Consider the following 12002-nt stretch of genomic DNA (forward strand, 5'->3'; position numbering starts at 1 on the left):
GGTCACGAAAGCAAAGTTTGAAGAGAGAAATAGGTATTTTTCATTTACTTTAGGCATAAGCAATTGGGAAATAACAATTTCAGCCCAGGAACAAGAAAAAGTAAAAATTTTGTTACGTAGTGTTATATCTCATTTTCAAGCTATATTTACAATTTTTCTTATTTACCTTTCTACCTTTAGTTGAGACTATTTTAAACTTATACTATATATGTAATGAGATGGTTTGGAATTAGAAGATAATATTTAAATTTTGTTATACATAGATTTTACAACTACTTTGAGGTTGAGTTAGATATAGCCAATCAATTATGTATTGAAGCATGTTATGCCAATATGATATTACATTTACAAACAAATATTTATAAATTTAAAGAAGTGGTGTATTTTGTTTGAAAATAATGCATATTTTGACAGAACAATTATTTTTGTTTACTTCAATTATCTTCTAAAACATAGTATGCAAGGCTAATATATAAGTACAAAGACTTAAGAATCAAAGGTTTATTATTAAGGAATGCTATCACCAAGTGACAAGATTATAGTGACAGAAGGCTGGTCAAAAGTGTGAGCAAAACACAATCAACTTTGGTTGATATTGATAGTTGTCATGGTTTAATAAAAGATCGGTTGTTTTAATGATTTCTTTTATTTATAAATAATTCCCTTCTTAGTTAGTTTGTGTCTCAAAGTATTTTAGAGCCAATGCAAATTGATAAATTTTATAAAGAAAGTATCTGAAACTTATCTACACCTAAGTGACTTTGTTCTTTTTGTCTTATTTCTATTTCTAAACAATCTGACCGTTGTTCTACATATTTCTTTCCACAAACTTGGCAAACCATGATTTGCTACGTGTTTTCTTTGAAAAAGATGTTGTTATTACAGCAAATCATTAACTTTTTAAAGTACAGTTTAAATTATTTTATAGCATTGTTTGTACGATATATAAAACATTTAAAAATATATGTCATTGATGTTTTACGTCAACCGAGCTCTGTGTGATGAAGTTTGTTTAAACATACACGTTTAATAAAAATAATACACCCACAATATATATATACATAAATGAAGTATTTATATAAAAGATAAAAAGTTATAATAATCTGTGTATAATATATTAAATTATAATCCAAGGATATGCTTAATAAAGAGAAAAAGCCAGTATCTGGTGAATATTCTTTATTTTCTCATAATTTCATATTATTGTCTCATCTAATAAAATAAATCTCATAAACATATCTTTACTCCAGTATGCACTCCCTACCATAGTATAAAAACGCTTATATGTTTTAGTTATCAAACTAAATATTAGCAGGTAGAATTATATTATAATAATTTGCTTTCGTAAGACATACAATAAACATCACTTTACCTTACTACCCTTAAGATGGTTCACAGATATCTTTATGAGAGCAACTTTAGAAGATCAAATGTTATAATATTTTATTATATAAACACTACATAAGAAGTTAAGGCTGTGTTGAAGATACAATTTAAAAAACAACAACAACTGACAAGTGACAATTGTCAAGAAATTCACTTCTAATATTCAACAGCTCCGTAACGACTGCGTTCTATATTTGCTTTGTTCTTTTCTGATATTAATGATTGTGTACGATGAGTTTCAGGGAAAAGTATAGCCACAAGTAACCCTATGAATGGATAAAAATAGATATATTGGAATAAAATAAAAAACAACACTTTAACTTTACCCAAACACGTTGTTTCTATTCATTAATACATGAAGTATTTTGTTATAATCTATATTATTGAAACAATTCATATCAAACAGTCAATTTCAAAGTTTATACATATTAACACTTCAAGTAATTAAAACTAAATTTTTAATAATTTTTATTCATGTTCACAAATAGATGGTAATATAACAATAAAACTAAGAATGCTATAGCAGGATCTTTATTTTCGACTACCAGTGTTTTCCTGATGAATGTGATATCGTAAAAAAAGTTACTAAACGAAGCAAAAATATTGTTTATTTTGAATTTCGCGCAAAGCTACGCAAGGGCTCTCTGCGCTAGCTGTCTCTAACTTAGCAGTTTGTAGCTGAAGAGAAGGCAGCTAGTTATCATCACCCACCTCTAACTCTTACGCTACTATTTTACCAACGAATAGTAGAGTTAAAAGGGCGAGGATGTTTGGTGTGACGGAGTTTCAAATCCGCGATCCTCAGAATAATCGTCGACTGGCTTAACCACCCGGGTATTGAGGAATGTGTTACCAGTTGTAGCTATTTCTTATTTCGTGGGTTTTATTTTATTTTTAAATCACACTTGTAGAAAGTGGTATAGAAAAGTAAAGGATATTCTCATCGAAAGCTGGTTGGTGGTTCGTGGTTTTTTTCCGGTTTTAGAGGTGGCTCAGAGACTTGGAGAAACACAGACTATGATCACAATATCCATTACCAGTGTGTTTTACATTTAACATTTATAGATTGCCATACCAAATTTGATAATTATTGCTCAATTTATTAACAATAAGTAAAAAAATAAACCTTTTTCATGGAGATTAGGACCTTTGGGTGTATTTCCAGGAGAATGTTGTTATGTAGGGAAACTCAGTGCCTTTATGTTTTATATTTTCAAATTTAGACGTGCCACTTGTTCCAAATTATCACCCAACAAACTATGATCGAGATTAGCATAGTGAATTAGGATTGTTAGATAGCTGACAAACTTATATAAGATGAGAACACACTTTATTACTGGAGTAAGAATATTTGATTCTGACCCATCTTACCTATGAATGAGACAGCTGCTGTCACACAAAATGAAGCGAACCATCCTAAAGGAATAATGTGAGGGAAAACCAACGGAAAGAGGAAGGAAGAAGATGACTGGAATAAAAAGCCATGAATTATTGGCAAAAAATCAAAGAGTGAATATTATGTCTTCTTGCAAACTATCAACTTTATTTTTTATATTTTCAAATCTAGACGATATTTTTAAAAAGTAGATAAGCATTTACTAATAGGTTTGGTCTTAAAACAAACGTATCTATATAAATCAATAATTTCTTCAGCGGAATATTTAGATATTTGCTAATTTTCGGTCGTAAGAGATGGAAATTATGGCGTTTTTTCACATTTTAGCTATTCCTTGTTAGAGAGCTCACACATTAAGATAAACAACGGTGAGTAGACCCTTACTGAGGTAAAGAACACCATTCCAAAAATTTCAGCAGTGTGTGTCGTTCCAAAAACTTCAGCAACAGCAGCCGGAATGCAGACAAAAATCAGAGGAAACGTAGCAAAAATCCCACAAATCCAGATTATGTACATCACTTGTCCTCCATAAGGTGTCACCACCAGAGAGAACAGCAATACTGTTTTTACTCCCAGCAAGAGCAGAATCGTTAACTAAATATTGATTCATATATATGTGATTACTTTCTCGAGATTAAGGACAAGAAAACATATCAAGAAAAAATGAAAAAGTGTCGATAAATATTAATAGATTATATAGTGCTTAAACTAAAAATAGGTTTTTTACTGCATGTACATATTATTTTGTCCTGAATTTATGTTAAGTTTAAAGTACATTTAATTCTGTAAGAATAGCTCTACTGAATACTTATCGTTTCAACTGATCAGGTGTGTTACATGAAACTGTTTGGATAATTGTTTTCTATGCCTTACACTGAATTATTTTAAACAGTCTCCAGAAACATTGTTTTTTAATTTAAAAAACAAAGTGTTTTTATTGTTTCTATGTCTCTGACTATTATTATAAAGATTTACTTTCGCTTTATATCTAAACTAAATAATTAGGTGAATTGTTACAAGAGTAGAGATCGAGACCTAAATTTTATTGTTATAAGCTCTCTAGTTCATCGCTGAACTATAAATATTTCATACTCGTTACACATCAAATATTATTTTAATAATTACAATAACAACGCAAGTCACTCCACTTTACACATACCCACCTTGTAAGATAGTTTGTCCTGAATTAAGCCAACAATCACTCGGAAGAGGGCATGAACAGCTGCAGCTACAGAACCAGTGGTGGCCAGAAACTTGTCGTCTTCTATAAACGTCTGACCATATGTCTGAAAATCAATAAAAAAGGTATTTTTAAGTAGAAAAAAATTCAATTTTCTTTACCCGCTCTAGTAAGAGTGTCTAAATGCAATCATAGCATTTATTTTCTACCAGCAAGAGTACAAGGCTTCACATGGGTTATAATGTTGATATATTTTAGTTTAAATCGCTTATGAATTGAGGTACTTTGTGTTATATTACGGACATTTTAAATAAAAACAAATTTTGTTAATCAGTAAAGAGTGACTTGGACAACAAGAAATATTTTCTTTTTCAATTTTGTAGTTTATACATTTCCTTTTAACCTATAAGCACATAGACCAGCAACAGTATCAGGTTATACTTTTACTAAAGAATGCTAAAGAACATGCTATAAAAACCATTGTGGGAACACATTATTATATAAGGAAACACTTTTTTACTATGTGAGTTTTGATAGCTTCCCTATGCACGTGCGTAAGATGAGAAATAATACCAATATGCACATCCTCAATGTTCTCTTGGTACGAGTGTAAAATTTAGAGGTTTATAAGTTTATTTTTCCCTCTTGGAGCTATGGCGATTACATTTGTTTTCTATGTGTGTGTTTTTTCATAAAGAGATGCAAATGTGCTTGCGCACCTGCACGTAAATAATGTTAATAATATCCAGGTTAAGATTTTTTGGGTCCACTTATTAAGGAGGTAAATTTTCAAGTTCATTGTTTTTTTTTCTCTCTTGGATCTATAGTGGTCATGTATGCTTATACATACACTCGCACACACATGCACACAAGTGCGTACAAGTGCTTTTCTGTTTGTTCTTATATTACCAATAGAAACCATTTCTTTTTGGTTTGATTTTTCGCAAGCTTGTCTCAGAAAAAAAAGCGCATGCGTACGCGCACGTGGTAAGATAAGTAATAATACTTATCTTACACAACTTCAAATTTCTCTAAGTGTGGTTTCAAAATGTGTGGTTTCTAGGTTTTTATCTTTTTGGATTTATAGTGGTCACATTAATTTTCCGTTTTTTCTGTAACTTGTCTCACAAAGAGCGCACAAACGTGGAAAAAATAAATAATACCCAGCTACCCGTAGTTTGGTTATAACATTTAGATATATGTTTATTTTTCAAGTTATGGAAATCACACGCACACACACAGGTCCACAACACACCCGTTTACAATTTTAAATAATTAGGTTTAAAAACTACAATAAAAATTTTCATACAAAAAGTTTTGCTTCCATTCCGTATCTTGAGATGATTTATGATTATAATAACATTGAATTATTTAATGTAAATTTGAGTTTCGTGAACTGTTTCATTATCATAACTTCTAAGAAGTCTTAGAGAAATAAATTAAAACCAAATACATGTACCTACCTTATAAAAAGCATTGAGAAACATGAATGGGTAAAACGAGCAAATAGAAACTGTCGATAGAAGATAAAATTCTTTCATTTTTAGAGCTTCCTTTGGTGAAATATGAAGTTCAATATGACAATTTTTGTATTGGTGTTTCTCATTAACATTCATACGAGTTATATCTTCTTCCAATGATGTAGAAGATTCTTCGTTTCTTATCGTAGTTCTACAGTCTGAGTCTTTCGTATTTTGTCCACTGAGCTCTTTACTACGCAATTGTTTTGACGCTTCGCAAACAGTAGTTAGTTCACTGGATGTTGTTTCTTCCTGGATTAGAAACATGAGTACAGTTTTCCTATGTATAGAAACAGGTATAATATAAAGAAAAATAGACCTCTCAACGTTTTAAAAATTTATTTCTAATTGAAATGGTAGGCAGTAATTCCCTTACAAATCAGTACAGTTTGTTTATGTTAAACTGTGGCTAAACTGCTTGAGATGAAAGTGTTTTAATTTCATCAATGATTATATTTGGTAGTTAAACAGCTGTCTTCACAGCTCTGGTTCACGTCTTTCAGTGTCTGTCCTGAGATGTCAAGATTTCTACTGAACAACAAAGTAACACTACACTTCTTACGAAAACAAGCTGTAAACTTAGAAGAAGAAAAGGAAAAATTAATCATATATAAAATGTATCTGGAACACATAGTATTCATTATTTACTGCTATTTCAAAAAACATTCTACGATCATTCAAAAATTGGCCTTAGAATTAGAGTAGTGATGTGTTTCAAGGAACTTATAATAAAACTTTAGTGCCGTCTTTTGGTATAAAGAGAAGCTTTACTTATGTGTGTTTATGTGCTTATCAGTAAACAACGTTTGTGTTCACTATGTGTTCACTATGAAATGATTCAGCTGTTATAGGACATACCATTATGAAGAAGACGTATCTCTCTTGGCTTAACATGAGTGGTTGCAAATGAATTATTTTTTTATTTCGTTTAGTTAAGATTCAACATACTGTATCTTCGAGAGTAAAAGAATTCCAGCTCGCATTAAGGAAACCTGGTATTTATTAAGTCTGGATTATCATAAGGTAACTTTTTATTCAAATTCCTCTAACCTGGTGTGAATCTCGTGGTAATTCTTTGTACATAAGTAGTCCAATCAATAGAATTCCGCCATTAATACTTCCCATTACCAGAAACAAAGCAGGAACATTTTCTATAATTTCATCGTCGTAGAAAAACCTGAGGAATGTCGAAAAGTTCCTCGTTTATGAAAAAGTAAATTGGTTTATGAATTATTTAGTTACTATATTAGTGACTATGTTAGACGTTGTAGTGGCAAGGCCGTAAGCATGCCGACTTAGTATAATGCCATAAACCGGGTTTCCATACCAATAGTAAACACAGTATAAACAACTTATTGTATAGCTTTGTACTCAACTTCAAATAATGAAATAAAGAATAAACAAAGACATAATGGTAAATAACAGTTTCAATTTCCTTTGTTATATGATACATAGAGTACATTCTCCCGGTTTAGCTTGTTTGTGTTGTTTTTGAATTTCGCGCAAAGTTATACGAGAGTTATCTGCGCTAGCCGTCTCTAATTTAGCAGTGTAAGAATCAAGAGAAGGCAGCTAGTCAAGACTACTTACCGCCATCTCTTGGGCTATTCTTTTACCAACGAACAGTATGTGACCGTCACATTATAACGCCCCCATGGCTGAAAGGGTGAGCACGTTTGGTATGACGGAGATTTGAACCTGCGACCCTCGTATTACGAGTAAAGTGTCTTATCCGCCTGGCCATGCCCTGCCCCCCTTTTAGAAGCCAAAATATCATTCATGAACTTTCAACAAGTTGCATTTAATATTTGCAAATTCTATGAATAAAAAACAACAATGTATGATGATAACCCTAATGTAAAACTATTGTACATACTTAAAAGTATTATATATAATCTATGAAATATTTCTATGGAAAAAACTAAAATCCGAGAAGAAATTATGCATAATCATGACTTTAGCCATTAACAGTGCTTTCTAAGGACTTTAAATTATGCAATTTAAAAACTTTATTTCACGTACCCAGGAAAGTAAGTAACTGTAATTTCTAAAAATAATCTACAGTATCTCGTGAATTAAAAATGATGATAAAATCTAAACTCTTTTCCTAAGATATTCCAAAAATTTGTGACGAGCACAACGAAAACATATTACATAAAAGAAAAATAATCAAATTTTTTGAAGCAAAACAAACAACGAGAAAGGATAAACTAATAGTCTGCGTTTTACTTCAAGAAGTATCACAAATGTTTACAGAAATTTGTGACTTACCCATCAGAAGCAGGTTTGAGATTACGAGGATTCACAAAAAATGTCTGTACACTATTCATAAAGAGGGGGGTTAAAGCAAACCCAGATGCAACTATTCCTGTCACAAGGCCTTTCTTAGTGGGAAACCACTGTGAAATTGTACGGTAATTATTTCAAGAAATAACTTCTAGAACACAAACTTTAAATGTTTTATCATCACAGGAGATTGGAAATAATATTACATGAACTATATAGTATATGGTCACTACTGTCAAAGGCCAAAATTTCTATTAACAAACACATTTAGTATGTCACAGATATACAGAACTTATACAAAAGATAAGGGAAAATAAAATAAAACTGCGTCTACATACTAGTGATATATGTTTTTAGATTCTCAGATATTTGTCCCATGTATGTGATGTTTTTAACTTTTGAAATAAAATAGTTAAGTGATATTTTTTACAGGATTGGAAATTGGACATTTATAAGAGACTTTATTTGTCGTAAATATATCTCTGTAATGACATATTTTCAAAACAATTGTACTCACCTCTATAGCAGTGACTACCGGATGACCAAAGCAACATACAAAGCCCAAAGTATCAATCACTCCGTAAGTGATTATGGTAGCCACAAAGCTATGTTGTGTACTATAGTACGTTACTGCTATCCCAAAGCTAAGAGATAAAAATGTTTTATTATTATTATTACTGGAATAAAACGCCACTCTCTTCTGAGGAAGAAACACGAAAGATACAATACATTATCCACACATTAACATACGATTAGGTATAGATCTGTCCTTGATGTCTCGGATAAAAATATATCAACTGAAAAGTCAACATTACGATATTTACTGTTCAAATATACCACTTTGATCTTTGTTGTACTAACATAGAACCATCATTACTATAGTTGTTTCTTTATCTTTCAAGTACAACCATGTTTTTTTTTCTACTTATAGCAATACCGTGTTTTTCTTTCCACTCAATACCAATGTATTAGATTTTTGTATGCTCTACCATTACTTTTCTCTTTCTTAGGTGAAATTGTAATTACAACTACTGTCATTGGTTACGATGATCTCGAGAAATGAGTCAAGTACAGTTTCACTTAATGATAAATACATTTGTTTGTATTCTCTCTTTTAACGGTGATTGCATTATTTATTCACATAGTTCTTCGAGATAATTCACCTGAATTTCTATTTTCTATCGAGGTTGATTTGCAATTGTATTTAAACTCTTTGAATGTTACTGAGAAATCTCTCTATCCAGGTTTCTGAAATGCAAAAATTTGCAAACCAATTCATTGCTGCATGGTCTGATAAAAATATCAGTTTTTCCGTGTAGATAATATGACTTATGTCTCGTAAAACAATTAATAGCTCTTTCAAATATATACAATAACTTTCTAAGGCATTCATTACCTTGATATAGTACACAATCATTTGCTTGTTCTCAGTGAAGCAGATAGTTAACTAGTCGTTAAGTAAGCTGTACCGACATCAGTTCGAAATTTAGTTTACTGTCGGTAAAATATTCAATTCTAGGCCATATAGAAGACTAAGAATTGTTTGTAAGTTTGTAACACTTATAAGTTTGTATATGAATTATTATTTGTAATAATCGCTATTATAAATTGTGTCATAGTTTGTTCATTAAATATATTTGTGTTTAAAAAGAAAATTTTGTGTATCAGTCTTGTTGGCAAATATGAATTTGATAGATATAGACATTTAATTAATTTCTAAATTCAAATTAATATTTAACATAGTTTCACGCTGTTTGAAATTATGATACGTAACCGTAAAAAATCGGAGACTCGTTCGAAATAAATAATAATACGTGACGTACTTAACATTTTGGTGTCACGGTAAAATTTTTACTTTTGAGTGCACAGGAACTCATACATACTTTATTCCCTCAGAACATACTATTGAATTTAGTTCTACTATGAAATAATAATAAAAAAAGTTTTCAAAATTTGTAAAATACACGTTTATAACAAAAACTTTATATTTATTTTCAATGCTCCGTGAAAAGCTTTTCGTCAAGCACTTTTAAACCGTGTTACCAAGAAAAAGCTCAGACGAATCTTTCAAGCGTTAGAATATATGAAGATGTTCTATATTACGTAGGTACTTCGAGTAGCACGTTAACAAAATATTACCAGAAACATTTTTGAAGTGGTTTTATAAATAATTTCCGAAATGGATGTGTGTTTTGTTTCTTTTATAGAAAGCCACATCGGACTATCTGCTACGTCCTCCGACGGAGGTCGAACGCTTGATTTTAGCGTTATAAATCCGAAGACTTACCGCTGTCCCAGAGGGGAACTATAAAAATGGAAATCAAAAATTAAGAGATAGAAATTCAAAGGTTTGTTTTTGTAATTTTGCGCAAAGCTACTCGAGGGCTATCTGCGCTAGCCTATTCTTTTACCAACGAACAATGGGATTGACCTTCACATTATAACGCCCCCACGGCTAAAAGGGCGAGCATGTTTGGTGCGATCGGAATTCGAACCGGCGATCCTCGGATTACGAGTCGAACGCCTTAACGCACTTGGCCATGCCTGGCCCAGAAATTTAAAGGCACAGAAAACTAAAATTCATAAATTTGACCAATGATAAAATAGTAATTTAATAATTTGGGAATAATGTAGACAATGTGAAGTTAACACGGATAGCAAAATAATATAAATGAAAGTCAATAATCACTAAAAAAATATTAATTTCAAGTGATGGAAGAAATTTTAGTTTGAATATCATCTAGATTTTATTGTTCATACATGTTTTGGGGGCATGGAATAAAATTAGTGCAATTATTTCGTCAGTTACGTTGTGATTCGTGAAGTTTTTTTTGTGATTGGATAGTTGAGGGAGCTGGTCTGTACAAGTCGAAAATGTTCACGGAATTGGTCAACTCAATTTCTTATAGTTTCCCCAATATTGAGGTGGTTTACGTCTAGTATATCGAATATAATAAATATATCACATTGAATTGTAAAATTACGAACTAGTCTTTTATTAAATCTCAAATAGAACGTCTAATCTGTGATATATAGATAACGGTTACCTTAAATATTTCGTTTACGTTATCGTTGTTCATTGTTATTATTTAAAGACACATAAGATTATAGTTATATCGGTATTATTATAATCTTCATAGTGCCTGATATAAATCGAATACCAAACGGTATATTTTTTAACGCTTCACTTACTGAAACTAGAAGATCTGCTATGGCTCTCAAAACATCTGTAAAATTATGCCCTTCTCTTTCAATTAAATCTCAACTGATGTCTCTCTGTTAATATAAAAATTATTGTGACTTTGGCTGTTTACCGTTATATTATCATTGTTTATTGTGATTATTAGTTATATCGGAATTGGTTCTATTATTTATTATAATTGAATCAACAAAAGCATAAATCTATATCTCACCTAAAAATACAAGAACCAATAATCATGATCCTGCGACGTCCAATGACACAACCTAGTTTACCTCCAAGATAAAGAAGTAAGCTTGTAGTACTAAATGCATAGAAAATCCAGCTAGTTTCTTCATATGTTGTGTCTTCCTTGACTCTTTTTCTCAAGTAAGAAGTTAAGTAAGGAGTGAGGTTTCCAAATGTTACTAGTGTACCAATTGCCAGATAAATCAGGAAACAACCTCCTACTGCTATATAGGGTCGAACTTCCATTCCGCTACCTTTTCTATACAAATAAAGCTAAGACTTTATAGTTTTAAAATATATAGAAAACAGTAATACATATGATAGTCTAGACAGTATAAAATTTATAGCAGTGACACAGTGGCATGTCTTCGGACTCACATTGCTAAAAACCGTGTTTTAATACCCTTGGAGAGCATAGTACAGAGAGCATATTGTGTAGCTTTGGGCTTAATTCTCAACAAACAAATAAAAATACTTTGTTTCCATCTTCAATCAACTTCAAATAAAAAACTGTTTCTGCAAAATAACGTAAGACATTTATGGTTTTTGCATTATATATTTATTTCTCGATACGTTGTACACAGAGCTTATTACAATTTGTTCTACAGCTGTTCTAACTGTGCGCATACTCAACATTTAATAAGTTTGCGTGTAGAGGTGTATAAACGTAAAGGTAACATTTCAAAATAAATGAACTAAACCATTAACATATGTGTTATCTATGCTGAATTCGTACAGTTATATAGGTTCACTTAGAACATTAGGACAGAAAGTAATTGAAATAAAACTGAAGTTGACAAATAACAT

At 31.1% G+C, this 12002-nt stretch overlaps 1 protein-coding gene across 1 annotated transcript; it reads right to left on the minus strand.

Moving 5' to 3' along the window:
• Window positions 1-1211: 1211 nt before the first annotated feature.
• Window positions 1212-11761, minus strand: LOC143258176 (apicoplast pyruvate carrier 1-like). The gene is made up of 9 exons (XM_076517181.1): window positions 11182-11761; window positions 8286-8412; window positions 7754-7881; window positions 6533-6659; window positions 5426-5734; window positions 3946-4068; window positions 3167-3376; window positions 2758-2854; window positions 1212-1652 (listed from the first exon to the last, which is right to left on the minus strand). The coding sequence occupies exons 1-9, from the start codon at window positions 11439-11441 to the stop codon at window positions 1543-1545; spliced, it is 1491 nt and encodes a 496-aa protein (XP_076373296.1). The 5' UTR covers window positions 11442-11761; the 3' UTR covers window positions 1212-1542.
• Between the last annotated feature and the right edge of the window lie 241 nt (window positions 11762-12002).

The sequence above is a fragment of the Tachypleus tridentatus genome, chromosome 7 (genome assembly GCF_004210375.1).
Source record: "Tachypleus tridentatus isolate NWPU-2018 chromosome 7, ASM421037v1, whole genome shotgun sequence".
NCBI classification, from domain to species: domain Eukaryota; kingdom Metazoa; phylum Arthropoda; class Merostomata; order Xiphosura; family Limulidae; genus Tachypleus; species Tachypleus tridentatus.

Excerpts from the sequence above, each read along its gene's own strand:
- LOC143258176 (XM_076517181.1), bottom strand. The coding sequence starts at position 11,441 with ATGGAAGTTCGACCCTATATAGCAGTAGGAGGTTGTTTCCTGATTTAT. Across the intron at positions 7,882-8,285 it reads CGGTAGTCACTGCTATAGAG|TGGTTTCCCACTAAGAAAGG; the intron begins GTGAGTACAATT and ends ACAATTTCACAG. Across the intron at positions 3,377-3,945 it reads AGGACAAACTATCTTACAAG|TTAACGATTCTGCTCTTGCT; the intron begins GTGGGTATGTGT and ends ATCAATATTTAG.